Below are 23,287 nucleotides of genomic sequence, written 5' to 3'. Positions count from 1 at the left end.
TATTTTATATCTAAACTATTTCATATTATATAGTATTTTTAATTAATATAATTCTATATCAAAATAATTTTAACTAAAACTATCTAAAATGGTCACAACTTATAATATCAGATAAAAAGTATAATTTAAGAAGAAAATTTATATTGAAACACTTTTAAAAAAAAATATTTTTTATATAACATATATATTAATTAGGTGGTAAGATGGGGATAATATAAAAAAATATTATAATAAAAATCCAAAACCCTCGTACTCTCTCCCAAGTCCCAATTCCATCCGATCTCGCTTCTGTTCGTCTCATTTCCGCCCACCTTCTCACACAGAACGAAAGTCTCGCCGGCCGTTTCGTCCTCACACAGATCGGAAACCAAGCTGGTCGCTGCGAGACTGCGATCGACTCAGTCGGGTGTCGAACCCTTCTTCTCCAACATACTCGACTGCCACCGCTCCTTTGCAGGCACCTCGAGCAAAGACATACCCTTCATCTTCTCGAAAAGCTGTCTTCTCCGATGACCGTGAAAGGGTGTTAATATCCTCGGTAAGGCCTTCGATTATGTCAATGCTCTGTATGGAGTTTACCTATAGGTTGAAATTCATTGTCAAATGTTCTTCCTAGATCTCATCTTATTGCAACTTGAAGTTAGCTAAGTTCTAATACTTCTTGGTCTCTTTCATCCAACATCCCCAACAGAAGGTCATTCCTGTAGTATTACCGGGATTAATGTTTCGATTACCCCAAATCAAACTTCCAATGACCAACACTATAAGAAGTTATTTCTCGTTGCTCAACAAGGTCATTCCTGTAGTTTAGTCAGTTTTTTCATTTTCTCTATTGAAATGGATTTGAGCAATTCTCCACATTTCTGGCTTTTTGGGCGAATCAGATTTGTGTCTGATTCCAGGTTGAACCTTCTAGTCTAATCCAAACTTTAAGACGTTGAAAGCATGCTACTGCCGGGTTTTACGAATTCTTAATCTGATTAACTACTAACATCTATTTGTGGGATGACAACAACTCAGCTATATGGATCTTACTACGCCTTTTGGCTCGATCTCTTACTATAGCCTCATCTATTTGTGGGACAAGAATTGGAATTTTATGGTTCTCTGGCTGATTAAAGTAGAGCTCATTGATCTTGTTAACAAAATTCGGTGATATTCTTAACTTAGACAAGGATAAATGAGATTATATTTTAGATTTTTGTTTGTTTTTATCGTATTATAATTGATGCAAGGTCTAGCTATGGTGGGCATTTTGCCTTCACATTAATCCAGGACTATCTTGATCATGTTAATTTGAATTGATAGAGCTGCAGATAGGATGAAGCTGAAGGTGGTCAGTCGAAAATTGTATGATTATGTAAGGTATGATCTGAAAGAAATTGCTTTCCCTTCCTCTCTTCCTGATCCTCCACATATCAAGAAGCGTAGGAAGCTCAGATGGATAGAGCGCTGGTATATTTTGAAGGAAGCATCAAGGATTTATGCTGCCAGCTGGGTGCGGGACATCGGCCCTGATCTTAGGCCGAATGACTACAAAAAGAACACAGATGATGACGGCAATCTTCGCCGAGATGCTACTTCAGCTGACAAGAAAGAGCCTTCAATGTTGGAAGACCTTGCTATTGCAGCTAGAGGTGGAATGAAGACTTTAAGGCCTGCTCTGCAGCGCATATATATGACTCGTGCATCGGCATACAGAGATGCACTAACAGGATTCATACAAGGGTATCAAGAAGAATTAAAGAGAGTCATGGAAGGGGACAAAGTTGACAAGGTCCACATTCAAGATGATGATGCAAAGAAACCAAACTGATGTCTATTTGGAAGAACAAGGTATGCTTATCAGTTTTTGTTTTTCTCCGTTTTTTTCAAGGACAACAAAAGTTACCCATATAAACTCTAGTCTTCTTTCTTTCTTATTTTTGTCAATGACTCTTGTCCAAGTGCTTGATTTTATCATGTTTTTTTTGGCTGAAATGAAAAACTTACAATGACATTCATAAATATTTGCTTAAACTTGTAATGTAGCTTAGATTTGTGTTGCTGCTTTTGTGCTTCCTCATTTGACTTGTGATTAAGAATGATTTACAAATGAACCAACTGTTTCTAGTTCGAGCGGTTTTCTACAGATCGTGGGTGGCATCAGGCAAATTCAAAAAAATGCCACCTTGTGCCAATTAAAAGACAAAAATTAGTTCTTGTACCAAACTGTGCAAACCAAATTATAATTATCAAAGAACTAATGAAGCGAGAAGAAGTAACTTGAAGGATCAAATCCATTTTTCTAAATGAAATACATCGAAGAGAACAAAGCATTATTCACCAAATATGTAAGAGCTGCATAGCGTTCCTTACTCAGATAACAAAGGTTTCCACTCGAGACATTTCAATGGGTAGAAACTTATAGGGAGGGAGCATTAATAAAGTCGTATCAATCTTCACCATAAATTTTTTACTTATTTACAAAATACCACTAGGTTCTTATTATGTTATTGTAACTTTCTATTCCATATATAAGATTCAATTGCGACCTTAATTACATCCAATGATCCAAGTCAATTTTATATGAAGAAGATTCTACTCTCTTGATTAATAATAACTTGGTGCGATCAACAGCGAGCGAGCGAGAGAGATGAATAAGAAACTTTGGTGTAGCTACTGGAAAATGGTTATTTTAATAATGGAAACAAAAGATGTTGCATAAGAGATAAGGAGGTTATGTAGACAAGGAAAAGAATGGAATAGGAGGGGAGTTCCTGCAGCCTCATCGAAATTGCAGTCTCCTCAAATGGAAGAGGAAGCAATCTCAACACCAAGACTCGACTTACTCTAAACCAAACTAAAAGTATCAAAAAAATATCATCGCTTGAAAAATAGATCAGCTACAACCATATATATGAACAAAATAATAATAATTAGTCCCGGGACGTCGTGGGCTCGAATGGTGTGGAAGACTTATTTGTAGCCAAGTCACGCAATCATTTTTTGGATGTTGGCACTGCGGAGGCTTCCCACTAGAGAAAGACATGTTATTAGGAGAACCGACAATGCACTTTTTGTAGGAAGATGCTTAAGACACTGGAGCATCTATTCTTCCAATTCCCCGTATTGTAGAGCTATGGTGGAGGATTTGAGGCTGGCTCAACATGCATTCAAAGATGTTGACCTTGTTGTTGCAGGTTAGCACTAACGATCTAATTCAGGTTTTGATAAATGACAAAGTAGGTTAAGTTAGTTTTATTGTGATCTAACGCTTTGACCAAGTGTGCAGGAAAAACCCAGCTAGGTCGATGGGTCGACCGGATAGTTAACATGAAGTCCAGACAGATTGATGGGATGATCGGAGGTCTAGCATGAAGCCTAGCTAGGTTGACGGGCCAATCGGATAGCTGGCACGAAGTCCAGACAGGTCGAAGGGCTGACCAGACGTTTGACACGAAGTCCAGATGGGTCGAAGGGCTGACCGGACGTCTGACAAGTAAGTTAAGGTAAGTCACTGGAGGGGAGTGACTGTGAGGACGCATTCTCGGGAAGGGAACTTAGGTGCCGATCCAACTTAGAACTATTTCGGAACTCTATGTTGAGATCTTGACTAGATTCCGGTCTCGATGAGATGGAATCTAATTACTACTCGTTCCTTATATAACTGTGCTACACTTTGTTTTGCAGGATAGTATAATTTGCATTTCGCCTTGGACTAACATTTTCTTATAGGTAGCTAGAAAATGGAGCTCCGGGCGCTCGGAAGGGATCCGAGCGCCCGAACGGTCCAGGCACCCGGAAGGGATTCGGGTGCCCAGAATGCAAGTTTTATCCCGAAGCGACGTCGCAACGTGGAGCGCTCTGGTTGGCTGGGCTACCTCACAGTCTAGGCGCCCGAAAGGGATCCTGGCACTCGGAGCCTCCTATATAAGGAGGTCTTCTCCAGAGCTTCAACACAACAACTACAACACCATCCAACGCTTGTTCTACCGTGTTGTGCTCCTGCGACGCTGCGAAGCTTCTTCGACAACGTGCTGCTACGAATTTCTTTTTCCTTTATTCTGTTGTCGGTATTCATTTTAAAAGTTCTTGTACTTACACTTGTAACATTTTTTCTAACTACTAGTGATTTTCCAACGAAAGCACTCGACGAGTGCGAGCCTTGGAGTAGGAGTCGACAAAGACTCCGAACCAAGTAAATCAGATTGTGCTAGCGTTGTTCTTTTTCTTTTTCGCTGCTTACTCTCGATACGTTTTTTTTAAATCGCTATTCACCCCCTCTAGCGAATTTCTCGATCCAACAAATGGTATCAGAGCAGGTACCGCTCTGATTTGGTGCAACCACCAATCAGAAAAGGGGGTGAAATTCTTTTTTAATTTTCTTTTGGTTTTTAGTTTTATGTTAAAATCCAAACTGGTATCGTTACCGTTTTGAAAATTTTCTCGTAGCAATTAATCTGAATTGGTGCAACACTAATTGAGTTTTAGATACCTTTTATTTTAAATACCGCACTACTAATCCAAGACCAAGTCTTGGGATCTCTTGTTTTTTGTGTGTGTAAGGTAAAAATGTCTCAGATCGAAGGCTTCAACATAGTCTGTCCTCCTCTATTCAACGGGGATGACTTTCCCTACTGGAAGAACTGAATGGAGGTCTACTTAAAGACTGACTTCGACCAGTGGTTCAGCGTCACCAGAGGCTACAAGGCACCAGTCGACAACTCCGGAAATCCACTGGACCCAGAACAGTGGACTCTGGACATGAAAAAGAAAGTCTCGACGAACTTCAAAGCTCTCAATACACTACGATGCAGGCTGACGAGGGAAGAGCTGAACCGAGTGGGTCCACACCAAAATACGAAGGAGTAATAGGACAAGTTGGTCGAACTACACGAAGGAATGAGTGACACCAAGGTAACTAAGCATGATCTCTTTCTAAATAAATTATTTAATATTAAAATGCAGGAAGGAGAAACGGCAAGTCAACTTCATGCGAGGATCAAAAACATCCTCAACGGACTTCACGCGATAGGCCACCAGATGGAGAATCGCGACTTAATCAGGTATGCCTTAAATGCGTTTCCGCGAAATACATTGTGGGCATCCATCGTGGATGCCTACAAGATTTCAAAGAACTTTTCTAAATTAAAATTAGACGAGTTATTTTGCGAACTTGAATTACACGAGCAGACTAACGCCAGAACCGAGAAAGGTATCGCTTTGTTTGCAGGTTCCTCCAAGGAAAGGACAAAAACCAAGCCTGAACCTGAAGATGAGTCCGACCAAGATTCTGAAGATGAAGAGTACCTGGTGAACCTGGTAAGGAAGATGTTCACCAGGAGAAAGAAGAACTTCAACAAAAGGGACTTGCAGAAGATCAACTCCCCGACTGAACCAAGGAACGTGATTTGCTTCGGGTGCAATAAGAAGGGCCACTACAAGAACGAGTGTCCAAAATTGAAGAGTGACAAGTCAAAAACAACCAAGAAGAAGGCTCTCAAAGCAACTTGGGGCGACTCATCCTCAGAAGAATCGGACGTCGAAGATTAGAAGCATCAAAGCCACCTCGCGTTGATGGCTCGCGAAGAAGAATCGGAGGACGAATCGGAAGACGGGTCCGAACCCGAATCGAGCCACGAGTCCGTACTCGTTTCCGAAGGACCCGAAGAGGGAAACCAAGTGGATCTTGGACAATGGTTGCTCCAAACATATGATTGGAGATCACACCAAATTCACCCAACTCACCTATAAAAGCTTAGGAATAGTTGCTTTTGGAAACAACGGCAAACTCAAGGTAATTGGCATAGGTAACATTGAACTTAAAATTAACTTTATTATTACAAATGTTTTATTTGTTGAAAATTTCAAGTATAATTTTCTTAGTATTAGTCAATTGTGTGACACTTGATATAAGGTTACGTTTTTGTCTTCGGAATGCTTAATCAAGCACTTAGATAACCCTTCAATAAATCTAAAAGAGTTTAGAAAAGATAACATCTATGCAATTAACTTAACCACTTCTTCAATTAAGTGTTATTTAACACAAAAAAAAGAAACTTGGTTATAACATAGAAGAATGTCACACACAAATTTCAGAAATATAAGCAAATTAAAAGGACTAGTTAGAAGATTTCCAAAATTATCTAACTTAGATTCAACAATATGTAATGCATGTCAACAAGGAAAACAAACAAAATCTACTCACAAACCAACTAATCAATCTCAAACAAACTCAATACTAAAACTTCTACACTTAGACTTATTTGACTCCTATGGGATCAAATCAATAAATGGAAGTTTATATTGTCTAGTAATAATAGACGACTATTCTAGGTTCACCTGGGTAAAATTTTTAAAAAATAAGGATGAAACTTTTGAAATCTTTACAAACTTTTGCAAGCAAATTGAAAATGAAAAAGACCTTAAAATTAAAAAGATCAAAAGTGACAATGGGGGAGAATTTAAAAATCATAACTTTAATAAATTTTGTCTTGAAAACAGATATCATCACGAATTTTTGTGTCCTAAAACACCTCAACAAAATGAAATTGTAGAAAGAAAAAATAGAACTCTACTTGAAGCCTCTAGGACAATGCTAAATGAATATAATCTACCTAAATACTTTTGGGCAGAAGCTGTTAGTACAACCTGTTATGTGCAAAATAGAACAACACTAAATAAAACACATAACAAAACCTTCTTCGAAATATATTATAATAAACAACCCAATATAAAATACTTTAAAATATTTGGGTGTCCTGCCTTCATACTAAACACAAGAGAACACTTAGGAAAGTTCATGTCTAAAATAGAAAATAAAATTTTTGTAGGATATTCACTAAATAGTAGGGGTTATAGAATATACAATAAGGTTACATTAAGAATTGAAGAAACCACCAATGTAAAATTTGAGGAATCCAAACAAAACCTAAAACAAACCCAACTTCAGCCAATTGAGTTTATTCAAGGCAACAGCAATCAAGAAGGAACCAATCAATATTTAAATCACGAAGAGGAAGAAGAACCTCAAGAAAATCAACCTCCTAGAACCATCAGAGTCAACCCAAATCATCAAATTGACCAAATAATTGGTGATCCAGATCTAAGGGTTCAGACTAGATCATCCTTTAAAAACCTAAGTCAAATATATTTGATTTCAAAGATCGAACCCAAAACCATAGCTGAATTTTTACTTGACCCAGACTGGGTCATCGCTATGCAAGAGGAACTAGCTCAATTTGAAAGAAATGAAGTTTAGGACTTAGTACCACCACCCAAAAATAAAAAGATAATAGAAACAAAATGGGTGTTTAGAAATAAATTAAGCGAAACTGGGGAAATCACTAGAAACAAAGGTAGGCTAGTTGCTAAGGGGTTTAGTCAAGTAGAAGGGCTTGACTAAGATGAAACTTATACCCCAGTTGCTAGATTAGAGTCCATTAGAATATTACTCAGTTATGCAGCCCATAAAGGATTCAGGCTGTATTAAATGGATGTCAAATCTATCTTTTTAAATGGACTAATAAAAGGAGTCTATGTAGGACAACCACTTGGATTTGAAAGTCTAGATCACCCTGACTATGTTTTTAAGCTAAAGAAAGCCTTATATGGACTTAAGCAGGCACCTAGGGCATAGTATGAAAGGTTAACCTCTTTCCTAACATCAAAAGGGTTTAACCAAGGTCAAATCGATATTTGTTAAAACAATAAAAGAGGATATTTTTATAGTCCAAATCTATATAGATGACATAATCTTTGGTTCAACCAACTCAGAATTCCTAGAAGAATTTACAAATCTAATGGAACAAGAATTTGAAATGAGTCTAGTAGGAAAATTAACTTATTTTTTAGGACTACAAATCAAACAAATAAATGAGGGTAATTACATTTATCAACAAAAATATACCAAAGAGTTACTAAAAATATTTGGGATGAAAATACTAAAGAAATAAAGACACCTATGGTAGTTAACACAATCTTAGATGACGACCCCAATGGAAAATCAATTGACTTAAAATACTATAAGAGTGCCATAGGTAGCCTACTATACTTAACTACAAGTCGACCCGATATTTTATTTGCAGTTAGTATGTGTGCTAGATACCAAACTTGTGCTAAAGAATCTCATTTGACTCAAGTTAAAAGAATCTTTATATACCTTAAAGGAACGTCAAATGTAGGAATTTGGTATCCTAGAACTAACAATTTTGAGTTAATATAGGCTATTGTGACTCAGATTACGCTGTGTGTAAATTAGACCGGAAAAGCACAAGTGGTGGATGTCAATTACTAGGTCCATCACTTGTCAGCTGGTTTAGTAGAAAGCAACACTGTGTTGCTCTATCCACAATTGAGTCAGAGTATATAGCTATAGGAGAGTGTCGCACAACTACTATGGATGATGCACACCTTAAAAGATTTTAATTTACACCTCACAAATGTAAAAGTATTAATTGATAATATTAGCTCAATTAATTTAACAAAAAATCCTATACATCATTCAAGAACAAAACACATTAAAATTAGGCACCACTTTATCAGGGATCATATTACTAAAGGAGATATTGAACTCAAATACATTGAGTCCCAGTCAAATTTAGTTGACATATTTATCAAACCCCTCCCTGAAAGTGAGTTTAGCAATCTACGTCGGAAGTTAGGAATGTATTTAATAGACTAGGGTTCTTTAATTTCAAAATTGTTTTAAAAAATGGCGCTTTTAAATTCTAGGATAAAACTTTATGTTTTCAAAATTTCTCATTTTTAGAATTTTCGGAAATCAACTTTAGCCTTAGAATATATCAATCCCTTAGACAACATGCTCCTATAGATCTAAGGTTTGAGCATCTCACCAACATATTAGGGCTAACCTATTTGTGTATTTCTAAACTTAGAAAGGGGTGAGATGCAGAGGCAGATTGCCTAGACTTTGTTAGGACCTTCGAACGCGGCTAGAGAGGGGGGTGTGAATAGCCGACCCCAAATTCACGTTTCTTCCTACAATTTAGGTTAGCGCAGCGGAAATACAATGTAGAAACGAAAGTGGAGAAGATCAAACCTCAAACACGATGATGTAACGAGGTTCGGAGATGATACTCCTACTCCTCGGCGTGTCCGTAAGGTGGACGAAGTCTATCAATCCGTTGGTGGATGAGACCCCGGAAAACCGGCTAATAGAAACTTCTTCTGGGTGGAGAAACCTCGCCACAAACTTCTTGCAACAGCAAGATAGGAGTACAAAGATACAGCACAATACAAAAGCAGTAAGAATGTAAAAACACAGCTTGCCTTCTCGTCGACTGGATGAAGCAACAACTTCACGAAACACCTACAACAGTAGGAACCAGCCGAAGGAAGCTTCCACGAAGCTTCAGGAAAATGAGAGCTCAGCAAAGCTCTGATTGCAGTAAGATAAAAAAAAAATAGAGGCTACTTTTACTGTAGAGGCACTCGACCTCTTTATATCCCTGAACCTGCGAACCTGCGAAGAGGGCAGAGGATACAGCAGAAAGCTAGCCGTTGTGACTCAACGGCTAGAGCTGGACTGATCAGGCTCCACCCTGATCGGTCCAGACCTTCTCTGATCGGTCTTGGGGACCGATCAGGACCTATGCTGATCGGTCCACAGACCGATCAGCACGCTTCACAGAGAGTTGCCGAACTCTCTGATCGGTCTGTTGACCGATCAGGACTCAGGTGGATCGGTCCACAGACCGATCCCCCTCTTTCTTCTCCCGATCTTCTTCGCTTCTGTATGATTACTGATCGGTCACCAGACCGATCAGGTAATTCACAGAAACACACTGTTTGGTTACTGATCAGTCAACCAGCGTATCACTGGATCGGTCACCAGACAAATCCAGGTTTAGAGCTCCCAGCCCTAAACCCTACCTGGTCCTGAGAACGAGCTACCGAGCCCTCTCAGACCTAGTCCGGAGAACGAGCTACCGAGCCCTCTCCGACTTCCCATGTCTGGTCCAGAGAACGAGCTACCAAGCCCTCTCTGACCTAGTCTGGAGAACGAGCTACCGAGCCCTCTCCGACTTCATTCGGTCCAGAGAACGAGCTACCGAGCCCTCTCTGACCTAGTCCGGAGAACGAGCTACCGAGCCCTCTCCAACTCCATCCGGTCCAAAGAACGAGCTGTCGAGCCCTCTCTGACCACAGTTCGGAGAACGAGCTCCCAAGCCCTCTCCGACTTCCCATGCCAAGTTTCCATACTTGGACTTTTCCGTGGCAAGTCTCCATACTTGCACTTTTCCCGTGCCAAGCTCCCTGCTTGGACTTTTCCGTGCCAAGTCTCCATACTTGGACTTTTCACCAGATGTCTGGTCAATCTTGACCTATCTGGATTTCTCTTGCCTGGCTTCACTCACCAGGACTTTCCAACTGCCTGGCTTCACTCACCAGGACTTTCCCTTGCCTGGCTTCACTCACCAGGACTTTCACCTGGCTTCACTCACCAGGATTTCCCGAATCAGGTCGACTCACCTCGGGTCAACCAGGTCAACCTTGACCAAAGATTGCACCCACAATCTCCCAAGTTTGTATTCTGTCAAACATCAGAATACAACTTTTCTACTCTCGTCAAACATCAGAATAGAACTTTTCTATTCTCGTCAAACATCAAAATACAACTCGAGTCAGGTCAACTCGAGTCAGGTCAACCTTGACCTAAGGTTGTACCAACAATCTCCCCCTTTTTGATGTTTGACAAAAACCATAATCAAGTTAGGTTAACCCGATAACCTAACTTAAGTTTTCCAATGTTCTTCCTTGAACATCCTTTGGACATTCTCCCATTCTCCCCCTTTTTGACACACATCAAAAAGAGTGAATCAAGGTCAAGAGTTTCTTCCTAATGAAAGTCTCATACCTTTCATTGAAACCCTTAATTTCCCCCTTGATACTAAAGTCAACAATCAACTTAGTGATAATCTCATATCACTCATCCTCAGAAATCTTGACGAGTAAAAACTCCCCCTAAAAGTCAACTCCCCCTTGACCATTGCACCAACAACGTCTTGGAGAGGTTCAATCCTTTAGAAGTCTAAAATACTAACTTCCAGTTGAAATTTCAGACAATCAGTCGAAAATCAGCATTTTGGCACGCTCAGCCCTTTACTGGATCGGTCACTAGACCGATCCACACTTCCCTGGATCAGTCCAGTGACCGATCCAGACCTCCCTGGACCGATCAGCATACCCTCTGATCGGTCTACAAAGCTCTGATAGGAATTTCTGATTTTTCTCCCGAAATTCAGAAACCCCTAAAAAAAAATCACAGAAAATTCCAAAAATTGTAAAACTTTGAGGATACATTCCTCATAACATATATTATCATGGAAAAATAGTTTTCTATGAAAATAACTTCCATTTTTAAATCTTGATACAAAGTTCGAAAGACTTTGAAATAGTTCAAAGTTAATCCATCTTTGTATCAACTTGCTCAATGATGAATGCTATCACTAGAAAAGCTTCATCAAGGTTTTTCAAATCAATTTTGAAATGATTTTAAACCATTCAATTTAGGATCACAATCTTAGGGCTAAATGTACATGACGTGTACACAAGTTTTCCCTATGATCCTCAATTTAGAATTAGGCTCATCTAGATACAAGAGCTATGCACCTTGATCCTAACTCATAATCCTAATATCTCACACACATCTAAGGTGTATCAAACACATCCAAGTCAATTTTGATGTGAGATATGGATTTAGGTCATCTTAAGCTAAGTTCTCATGCATTTTCTAAACAACAATTTGATCTCCATATCAAATTGTGTTTTTATCCTTAAATCAATTTAATTGATCATACATGCAAGAGATGATGACATGACATAAAATAATATCATAAGTGGAAACATGTGTCAATGTCATGATGTCATGGTATAAAGTATGAAACTTAAATAAGGCATGACATATAACTAACCTAAGCATTATCATGACATTTCAAATGATAGTAAATTAGATATGATGTCATGACATGGCATATGACAAACAATATATGGCAAATAACATATAAAGGTATAGAAAATACCTAATTCTAGCTTTAGCTGCCATTTTTGATAATTTTGATCATTTTGCCATAAATTATATATTCCTAAGTGTAATAGACCTAAAATCATATACTAAAGATTTTTAGATCACTATGTGCCAATTAGATTGACCCTAGAAAATTCCTCAAATGTGGTTGGCACATCCTAATCACCTTAGGAATAATTTTTAATTTCATTTTCAAGACTTGGTTATACCTTGAAACTTCCTAAAATGTCACCTTTTGCCATGATTAGGTTAACTACCTATCCAATTAAGGTTGGCACACCCTAAACCATCTAGCGTGAAGGAATCACGCTCCTAGGAACCCAAAACCTATTTGAGCTCATTGGGTTCACTAAATATTCACTAGGGATGACTTCCCTAGCAACCCTCCTAATGACCCTCCTAGGCTTTAAAGCCTTGGTCATTTGGGACTCATCAAGATCAACTCTAGGGGTGACTCCCCTTGTGACCTTGGTGATGGTCTTCCTAGCCCTAGGTCTTGTTCCATAATCGAATGGAACATTATGGTAAGTGGGCTTGACCACTTGAGACTTAGGTTTGTGACTCAAACCTCTCATGTCCTTGGGCTTTTGCTTTTGACCCTTAGACCCTAGAGTTGACTTCTCCAAATTCTTAAGAGTTTTTTCTAAGGTGTCAAGTCTTGACCTCAAGACTTGATTTTCCTTCTCTAATACCTCAAGTTTTAATTTGTCATTTTTCTTTGAGGTATTCCTAGGCATATGTCTAGTTGTTTTGGGATTCCTATCTAGGTTTTCCTTAACCTTAGATGAGTTAATTCTAGGGTTGGCATTTCTAGTATTATCCTTACCTAGACTAACATGTTTGGCACCTAAGCACATGTATCGGTTTCTATGGTTATCATGCTTATCATCATTGGCAATTGCAATAAAGCTACTAGCATGTTTCTTATTAGAATTGCAGTAATGTGCCTTAAAGGGTACCTTAGGGTTTGCCTTAGCTCCCCCTATAGATGTGCTTGGTCTCTTGTCCTTGTGAGGTTGCCTCCCCCTCGGACATTGGCTCCTATAATGTCCCCTTTGCTTGCATTGGAAGCACACCACGTGCTCCTTGCCCTTGCGTATCGGGACTCCGGCTTCCTTGACCTTTGGTGCCGGTGGAGTCTTCCTAATCCTCTTTGGACATTTACTCTTGTAATGCCCATATTCCCTACACTCAAAACACATTATATGTAATTTATTTGAAATTAAGTTGCTTGAGTTACCTAGGGTTGAGGATGGATATACGCTCTCTTCTTCATCCCTTCCGGAGGTAGAGGCTTCTTCTTGCACCAATCTTGATGAAGAACTCTCCTCCTCTTCTTCCTTAGATGTTGAGTAGCCCTCAACTTCTAATTCCATACCTCCATGATGTGAGCTACTTGGCTCACTTGACTCCTCTTCATGACTTGAATTGGAGCTCTCCTCATGGAACTTAGCCAAGTTGTTCCACAACTCCTTGGCATCGTTGTATCCACCTATCTTACACAAGAGATCATTAGGTAATGAAAGTTCAAGGATTTTCGTTACCTCGTCGTTAATTGTGGATTGGTGGATTTGTTCCTTCGTCCACTTCTTCTTCTCGAGAGGTTCTCCCTTTTTATCCACCGGAGGAGTAAAACCTACTCGTACACAATTCCAATTCACTAGGTTAGTCATAAGAAAATACTTCATTCTTACTTTCCAATACGCGAAGTCGTCGCGATCGTAGAAGGGTGGAATCGTGATGTCTTCTCCAAGTAGATCCATTCTCTAGCTAGTGCTCCCCCGGGTGTTAATCCGTCGAAGAGCAACCTCGCTCTGATACCACTTGTTAGGACCTTCGGACGCGGCTAGAGAGGGGGGGTGTGAATAGCCGACCCTAAATTCACGTTTCTTCCTACAATTTAGGTTAGCGCAGCGGAAATACAATGTAGAAACGAAAGTGGAGAAGATCAAACCTCAAACACGATGATGTAACGAGGTTCGGAGATGATACTCCTACTCCTCGGCGTGTCCGTAAGGTGGGCGAAGCCTATCAATCCGTCGATGGATGAGACCCCGGAAAACCGGCTAATAGAAACTCCTTCTGGGTGGAGAAATCTCGCCACAAACTTCTTGCAACAGCAAGATAGGAGTACAAAGATACAGCACAATACAAAGGCAGTAAGAATGTAAAAACACAGCTTGCCTTCTCGTCGACTGGATGAAGCAGCAACTTCACGAAACACCTACAACAGCAGGAACCAGCCGAAGGAAGCTTCCACGAAGCTTCAGGAAAATGAGAGCTCAGCAAAGCTCTGATTGCAGTAAGATCAGAAAGAAAAGAGAGGCCCCCCCTGTAGAGGCACTCGACCCCTTTATATCCCTGAACCTGCGAACCTGCGAAGAGGGCAGAGGATACAGCAGAAAGCTAGCCGTTGTGACTCAACGGCTAGAGCTGGACCGATCAGGCTCCACCCTGATCGGTCCAGACCTTCTCTGATCGGTCTTGGGGACCGATCAGGACCTATGCTGATCGGTCCCCAGACCGATCAGCACGCTTCACAGAGAGTTGCCGAACTCTCTGATCGGTCTGTGGACCGATCAGGACTCAGGTGGATCGGTCCACAGACCGATCCCCCTCTTTCTTCTCCCGATCTTCTTCGCTTCTGTATGATTACTGATCGGTCACCAGACCGATCAGGTAATTCATAGAAACACACTGTTTGGTTACTGATCGGTCACCAGACCGATCAGTCAACCAGCGTATCACTGGATCGGTCACCAGACCGATCCAGGTTTAGAGCTCCTAGCCCTAAACCCTACCTGGTCCTGAGAACGAGCTACCGAGCCCTCTCAGACCTAGTCCGGAGAACGAGCTACCGAGCCCTCTCCGACTTCCCATGTCCGGTCCAGAGAACGAGCTACCGAGCCCTCTCTGACCTAGTCTGGAGAACGAGCTACCGAGCCCTCTCCGACTTCATCCGGTCCAGAGAACGAGCTACCGAGCCCTCTCTGACCTAGTCCGGAGAACGAGCTACCGAGCCCTCTCCGACTCCATCCGGTCCAGAGAACGAGCTGCCGAGCCCTCTCTGACCACAGTTCGGAGAACGAGCTCCCAAGCCCTCTCCGACTTCCCATGCCAAGTTTCCATACTTGGACTTTTCCGTGCCAAGTCTCCATACTTGGACTTTTCCCGTGCCAAGCTCCCTGCTTGGACTTTTCCGTGCCAAGTCTCCATACTTGGACTTTTCACCAGATGTCTGGTCAATCTTGACCTATCTGGATTTCTCTTGCCTGGCTTCACTCACCAGGACTTTCCAACTGTCTGGCTTCACTCACCAGGACTTTCCCTTGCCTGGCTTCACTCACCAGGACTTTCACCTGGCTTCACTCACCAGGATTTCCCGAATCAAGTCGACTCACCTCGGGTCAACCAGGTCAACCTTGACCAAAGATTGCACCCACAATCTCCCAAGTTTGTATTCTGTCAAACATCAGAATAGAACTTTTCTATTCTCGTCAAACATCAGAATAGAACTTTTCTATTCTCGTCAAACATCAAAATACAACTCGAGTCAGGTCAACTCGAGTCAAGTCAACTAGGTCAACCTTGACCTAAAGTTGCACCAACAGACTTAAGATGCTTATTTCAGTGCATCAACACAAGTTTGGGCGCTAAATACAAAACACATATCAATCAGGTTAAGTTATTTAGTTTAGTCAAACACTAACTGATTACAATTGACTTAACCTGACTAACCAAGTGAAAGCTGTTATTCTCTGATAGTCAGTAAGTAACTAATTGGCTAAACACTTTTTTATATCAGATTTAGGGGAGAATTAATTCAAATTTCTTTTATTGAAAATAGTTTGTAAAATTAGCTTTAAATTTTTTTTTACATCCACTTTTGAAAAAATTAACCTTTATAAACTAAGTTTTTGAAAATTGAATTTTACAAACTTAATTTTGAAAATTAGAAATTGGATTTTGTTAACTTTGAAAATCAGAATTTGTAAACTTACCTTTTATAATCCAAAGATAAATTTTATACAAATTTATTTATATAAACTTTTACTATAAGTTTAAAAATTAGCTTTTTGGATGTTACAAACTTAGCTTTAAAATTTTTAAAATTGGTTTGTTTATCTTACGTTTTGAAAATTAGCCTCTATACAACTTATGTTTGAAAATTGTTCTTTAATTTTGTCTTCCATTTGCAAGCTTATTTTACAATTTAAGTTGATTTTCAATCTAAGTTAGTTATTTTTCAAAACTTAGTTATTTTGAAAACTTAAACTTTTAAAGCAAAATTTTCTACTCCCCCAAGTCAATCTGATTTTAGTTCGGATTCTTTGTTACGTTATCTTCTTAACCGCTTATTTTTATCTATCCTATGTTCTTTTTTTTTTTTGATGAATATCAAAAGGGGAGGATTAGGTGGTTTAAGTTAGTTAGTAACGAAAATTACCAAAAATAAAACAAGACTAACTTAACATCATTGCTTGTAAATGCTTATTTATTGCATATTTGTCATTAACTTAACTAGGTTGTCATTGCATCAAAAAGAGGAAGATTGTTGCTGCGGTTAGCACTAACGATCTAACTCGGGTTTTGATGAATGACAAAGTAGGTTAAGTTAGTTTTATTGTGATCTAATGCTTTGACTAAGTGTGCAGGAGAAGCCCAGTTAGGTCGACGGACTGACCAGATAGCTGGCACGAAGTCCAGACAGGTCGACGGGGTGACCGGATGCCTGGCATGAAGCCCAGCTAGGTTGACGGGCCGATCGGATAGCTGACATGAAGTCCAAACGGGTCGAAGGGCTGACCGGACGTCTGACACGAAGTCCAGACGGGTCGAAGGCTTGACCGGATGTCTGACAGGTAAGTTAAGGTAAGTCGCTGGAGGGGAGTGACTGTGAGGACGCGTTCCTAGAAAGGGAACTTAGGCGCTGATCCAACGTAGAACCATTTTGGAACTCTAAGTTGAGATCTTGACTAGATTCCGGTCTCGGTGAGACGGAATCTAATTACTACTCGTTCCTTATATAACTGTGCTAACACTTTGTTTTGCGGGTAGTATAATTTGCATTTCGCCTCGGACTAACGTTTTCTTGCAGATAGCTGGAAAATAGAGGTTCGGGCGCCCGGAAGGGATCAGGCGCCCGGAATGCAAATTTTATCCCGAAGCGACATCGCAACATAGAGCACTCTGGTTGGCTGGGCTACGTCATAGTCCAAGCGCCCGGAAGGGATCCGGGCGCCCAGAGCCTCCTATATAAGGATGTCTTCTCCAGAGCTTCAACACAACAACTACAACGTCATCCAACGCTTGCTCTGCCATGTTGTGCTCCTGCGACGCTGTGAAGCTTCTCCGACAACATGCTGCTAAGAATTTCTTTTTTCCTTTATTCTATTATCGGTATTCATTTTAAAAGTTCCTGTACTTACACTTGTAACATTTTTACGAACTGCTAGTGATTGTCCAACGAAAGCACTCGACGAGTGTGTGCCTTGGAGTAGGAGTCAACAAACGCTCCGAACCAAGTAAATCGGATTGTGTTAGCGTTATTCTTTTTCTCTTCCGTTGCTTACTCTCGATACGTTTTTTTTTAAATCGCTATTCACCCCCCTCTAGCGAATTTCTCGATCCAACAGACCTATCATCGGATGCTTTGAGCTTTTGGCCAACATTACCGTGGTAGCATGACGTTGACAAAGGCCCATCACTTGGCCTTGTCATCAATAATACACTATGTATGGAGGGCACGAAATCATAATTTTTTAGATGAGGGATAGTTAGACGTAGAAAGAATATATTGGAGCATGCAACTTCATGTATACAAGCCTTTAGGCGTCTACTCATACTTCATTAGACATGAGCAACCTCTAAAGCCTCATTTTGTATATTTTGACACATGATATACAACTTTTACTTATAAAAAAACATAATAATAATTAGTAGTTCAACATTACATATGGGTCTAAACTATATATTCTAACAAACATCCCAAGGAGCGATTATATAAAAGCCACACAAGATATTAACATAAAACCAATACTGAGATATCAAATTGCTGCAGCAGAACAAAATTTCTTAGTGAATATTAGAGGTGTCACAGTAAGCACAATTACCTCTTCCCCAAACACCCAAATAAGGAGATGGCCAGAAGGTCTGACGAGCAGACCTTTGCAGAAAGATTATTGTTCACTGCAGATGAATCAGACAATGAAGCTAAAGAGACAAGAAAGACAAACCAACTCAAAAGCAGGAATGACTATAAAAATAACCTTAGTAAATTAACAGTTTGTAATCATTAACGTGCCTGTGTTATTGCAAAGTACAAGAACTTCTGTAGTAAATCCTGATAAATGAGAGGATGCTCCATCAGCTTAAAGGGAACAGCAGGAGTGGAAGCTAAAATGCCTCTATACCTACTATCCCTAAACTCCTTCAGGAAGTGCTCACACCATCTCAAAGCTAATGCATGCCCAATCTCATCCTTAAGGATCACTTCCAATGAACAAATCTCGAGCATGTCCTCCAATTCCCCTTCTCCAGTAAGCTCTACTTTGAGGTGATTATCACTGTCTAACTCAGCATCTTTTGAACAAAGATACGATCTTTTCAGGGTGTGACTATTGAATGATGGGGCTAATGTAGAAGAGCTCAGAATATTCCCAAGTAGTGCACATCTATGCAGATAAGGAAATGTAAGTCTGCGTATGATATCCTTTGGCTGGCAAAGTTCATTAGTGAAGTTGGAAACAAAGTACTGTCTCACAAGCAGAGATTCAGCCATCTTCTTGCATATATCACCAAAAGGGCTAACAAAACTTGAACATACCTGAACAACAGAAATAACATAAAATAGATGCACAATTTGAATTTTTTTCAAAGCCAAATTGTCCATTGTACCTAAAATTACAACAGATAATAAAACCCAATATTGATTTTACTAAATGAGTAGAGGAGAAATGCTAAAATGTGAAGGCTGCATAAGAGACGATCATGCCACAAATTATATTTTACATATGCAGTTTGAAAGATATTTGTACACTTGAATGCATTCCTGGCAATCTATCAGAAGGATTATAATTTTTTTGACCATCAAAACAGTTTTATAGGCAAGAAAATCGAAAGTTAAGGTCTTCTGCAAGTTAAAATGGTTAGCACATCACCAAACTAGGGGAAAAAAACATGGATAGGTATATAGAGACAATTGAAAATCTTGAAAAAAAAAATCCACTAGCTAATTTTTGAATGCTGGAGGTAACCAAAGAGAAAAGTGTGAAGAGGTCATTAAGGTAGATTATATACAAGTCTTTACAGTGAAACTGAACACTTGCAAGTATACAAAATGCAACTTGCAATTGAAAGTTTATTTGTATGCACTAACGGACAAGATCACATACCAAATAGTGTTAGTCCAATTATTTGAGGCTGACTACATAGGTGGTCCGACTCTATGAAATGCTATGACTATTAGTATCCAACTCTCTTAAATCATTTTTATTACATTAGCTACAATTTCCCAATGAACAAGATAATGTTGAAAGCAGATGTCAGAAAAATGGATCATTAATGTATTTGGCCAATCTCTCTATTTCTTTCCAATAGAAAAGGTCCAGATGCCTGTTAATTTGGATAAGGTGAATCATATTGTCATAAAGTTTAAATTTCTTAAAAAAAACATTATTTCAAAAGATAAATAAAACGTAATTTTAAAATCCAAATAGAAAATGTAATTCCAGATATGAACTATGATTAATTAAATAACAAGTCAAAGAAAGGGAGGGTGTGTTGTTAGCTTACATTTGTTTTAAAGACAACATATACCTATAATGGCATTCCTGATGCACAGCATGTCGACCAAAAGAAATATTAATTCCATCACAGTCACTTGGACCAAATCCACTAATAGTAGTAGCTGGAGTAATTGACCTTGATGATGAATTTGCAAGGCATCGGAAGCTAATGGAAGAATCATTCTGCTTTGACTCTCTCAAGAGGTATGCAACAAACTCCCCAAGCATAAAAAACTCAGCTAGTCTTATCTCCCCTTGAGTTGACCATATCATCCCTACTTAAATGTTTTTGTTCCTTGAGGATATTCCTTATAACAGAATGATAAATATCTTCCTCCAATTTCTCAAGTGGTATAGAATCTTCTCTGTCATCCTCCAATTTCCCAACTGTTTGGACTTGTTTTCCTAAATAACCTAAAATAAAACTTCTACGGATTCTGAGTCGAAGGGAGGTTCAACACCTAAATCCACAGTTAACTGTCTTATTCCATTTGGATCATCTCTGGAAGAATCATTTGAATGTTATCTACTACCTGTGTGGTCTTGCCAAGCAGAATCTTCCCAGGATAATTGATCTCTCTCAACAAAAGTTGTGAGACGAGATTTCTGGTCAGTGTAAAATGTGTGAGATAACAATGATAATAATAACCGCAAAATACAACACCCAAATATTAATTAAATAAAAAGATTATTTGAGAAATAATTTTATTGAATTTTTCTGGAATTTTTAAAAAAATTTTAGGAATTTTTCGAAACTCATATGATATTTTAAAGGGATTAATTATTGGGTTGTAAGAAAATCGGTTTAGAATAATCCTTATGAGGGAGTTAAGGGAGTTGATTGAGAAAATAAATTAGTCCTTAATTAAAAAGACCTAAGTTATAAACTAACCTTTTAAATTTTTCTCGTGCCCTAGCCATCACCTTCGCTGAATCCCTCTCCCTCCCGTGCCGACTCCTCTTTCTCCCTCTCTTCCGCACGATCGACGCCGACGTCGATCCGCCATCTTCAGTCACGAGCGAGAAGTGGTCCCTCTCCGAGTTTCCTCGCGCTGTCGCAGATGCCGCAGGACCCGATTATGGCCTTCCCTCTGCCCAAGCTTCGATCCGCCGATTTTCCCTTTCTCCCCAACCCATCGCCGATCTTATTCCCTCTTGAGCCACAACCGCCGGCTCTCTCCTCACACGAGCACCACGGCCGCCGGCCTTTCTCCCTCGCGCGAGCACCAGAGACATCGCACCACCGTCGGTAGCCAGCGGCCAACACGACGCCTCTCCATCACTTTCTGTCGTGGCCCAGCTGTCTCCACCACCGTTGCCTCTCTCACAACCCTGCTTTGCCGCCGATCACCGAGGCCCGATGCCACGCCACCTACTGCTGTCGCCAGTGTGGTCCCTAGCTGATACCATCAGCCGCAACTGAGGTCAACCAGGGTCGGCCAGCTGTCTCGTTATTCCCAATTGCGCCAGATCTCTATTGGGCATCGCCTCTTGATTGTGTCGGCCCTAGATCTAGAGCTCCACTTGTTCCACAGCAGTTTCGGATTTCATCATCGAAGGGTTTCAGATCTGTTGGGGTAAGGTTGCTAAAATTCAGGCTTGATTTCGGATTAGAAGACTAATTAATGGATTTGTAGTTTGGGTTGTTAGGTTTACAAGAGAGAGGTGGAGGATAGTTGTAGATTGCCGCAGTTGGTTGTAAGCCACTTCTAGTGCTACCTTGATACTAAATTGGGTAAGTTTGTGATATGGCGATAATTTTGGATTACTTGAAGCTAATCATTAATCAGGATAATTAATGATCTATTGATTAGGGTTTTTCCTCATTAAGTTGAAGTTTAGATTTAGCTAATTGTTGTACTTTGAATTAGTTGAAACCATAAATACGTTGTTATAGGACCTTGATTTACGACGAGCTGCTTGACGTGAAGATAGGATTTTACTCGAGCTATATTTGAGACGGGTACTTCTTACTTTGACTCTCTTTAGTTCTTTGGAACTTTGTGCGTGAGCTATTTTTGGATAAGGGTTGTTTTACCTTGACTCCACTCATAAATTTGTCCTATGCTTGATACTTCCACCCAAATCTTTGCCGTTTGTATATCCATACAGTCTCTTGTTGCCATCTATGATATTTAGCAGATATTAGATATCAACCTTGTATGCTTTGATTGTTCTTTATTTATGTAACGTATTGAGCATGTTGGCTTCATGTATCATACCTGATTCCTATTTATATGCACATGATGACTGTGGTATTTTGCGCATCATATCATTATATGCATGTTAACGATAAATTCTTCCTTGCGGTCAAGAGAGTCGTTAACCAGGGTCGCACGCTCAGCCACTTGAGGGAGTGGTACCTAGAGTAGATGTCGCTTGTCCTGTCGTGCCCCCACTCGCTCACTCATGAGTAAAGGAAGCTGCAGTTGCGGCCAGCAGGGACTCCCGTCGCAGATGTATCTAGTTAGCTACTATACAACTGTCCATTCAGCCACTCGAGAGAGTGGTAGCTGGAGTGTTGTACAGTTTGTCACAAACCCGGCCTCTCGACCATACAGGGGTCATGAAGCAGAGGGGTGGGCAGGAGTGATCATCAGTGCATACGCTATTATTATTATATCTGCTGATGTTGTTGTTTATTTATGTTGTTGTTGCTAGCTTTTGTTGTTGTTGCTTACTTATGTTGATATGCCTACATATGTTGAGATATATATCTGTTGTATGTGTTTAGATACTAATTTACTTATTGATAGAATGTTTTTACCTCACATGGTACCTTCGTAGTGATGAACAGTTTAGCAGTCGATCGGTATTACTCCTGATCTTCTATTACCTAGCCTAGGATATGGTTTCAAGTATGAGCATATATTATGGTTTTATTTTAGTATCTGCTATTTCTCTTATGAGACTGTATACTATTGGCTCGCTCTCTATTTGTATTTTATGTTCATGCACTATCTTTCCTTTACCCGCTGAGTCCCAGCACTCACCACCCCCACAAAATGATTTTTCTTTCGCCAGGTAGCAAGTAGATGAATCAAGGATGCTTGGGAGAGTCCTGACTGCCAGTCCTACGTCACATCCGAAGACTGCATCGGGTTTCGTTTATTCTTTACTCGTATTTTGTATTTGGTGTTATATTAATTCGATTATCTTTTGGAGTTTATTATGTGGAGTTGAATTTTGTGTTGTTGTGGTTGTTGTATAAAGTCTAGCCAACTAGCAGTGTGTTGTTTTAGTTCGTATGAGCTTTCTTTATCATTTTTCCGCTGTGTTGGTTTATAGTACAGCCGAGTGGGCTATTTAATATACATATATATATATATATGTAAATTATTACATGTATATACAATAACAACCAAAAGGGTAGCATGAGTAAATTATTAGAAAAATAAATGATTCAAAATGTTAAATTGTCAGGCAGAAATAACACTAGACAATTTAAAGACAATATATCAACATTTCT

At 39.8% G+C, this 23,287-nt stretch overlaps 1 protein-coding gene and 1 long non-coding RNA gene across 5 annotated transcripts; both read left to right on the top strand.

Moving 5' to 3' along the window:
- Positions 1-246: 246 nt before the first annotated feature.
- On the top strand, positions 247-2,007 carry LOC121980384. 4 transcript variants are annotated; one of them, XM_042532398.1, is made up of 3 exons: positions 247-538; positions 1,317-1,365; positions 1,432-2,007. In XM_042532398.1, the coding sequence occupies exons 2-3, from the start codon at positions 1,322-1,324 to the stop codon at positions 1,814-1,816; spliced, it is 429 nt and encodes a 142-aa protein (XP_042388332.1). In that variant the 5' UTR covers positions 247-538; positions 1,317-1,321; the 3' UTR covers positions 1,817-2,007. The 4 variants fall into 4 exon arrangements, with proteins under 4 accessions (XP_042388332.1, XP_042388331.1, XP_042388330.1 ...); XM_042532397.1 differs by having other exon boundaries at positions 1,309-1,365; XM_042532396.1 differs by having other exon boundaries at positions 1,317-2,007.
- A 19,245-nt stretch (positions 2,008-21,252) lies between these two features.
- Positions 21,253-23,059, top strand: LOC121980383. Its single transcript, XR_006111521.1, has 3 exons — positions 21,253-21,395; positions 21,456-21,553; positions 22,843-23,059. It is a non-coding gene; the product is annotated as an uncharacterized LOC121980383 (long non-coding RNA).
- Positions 23,060-23,287: the final 228 nt, after the last annotated feature.

Source organism: Zingiber officinale, chromosome 5A, assembly GCF_018446385.1.
Source record: "Zingiber officinale cultivar Zhangliang chromosome 5A, Zo_v1.1, whole genome shotgun sequence".
Classification (NCBI taxonomy): Eukaryota; Viridiplantae; Streptophyta; class Magnoliopsida; order Zingiberales; family Zingiberaceae; genus Zingiber; species Zingiber officinale.
The sequence above is the reverse complement of the archived record's forward strand: the minus strand, read 5'-3'. Positions and strand labels throughout refer to the sequence as shown.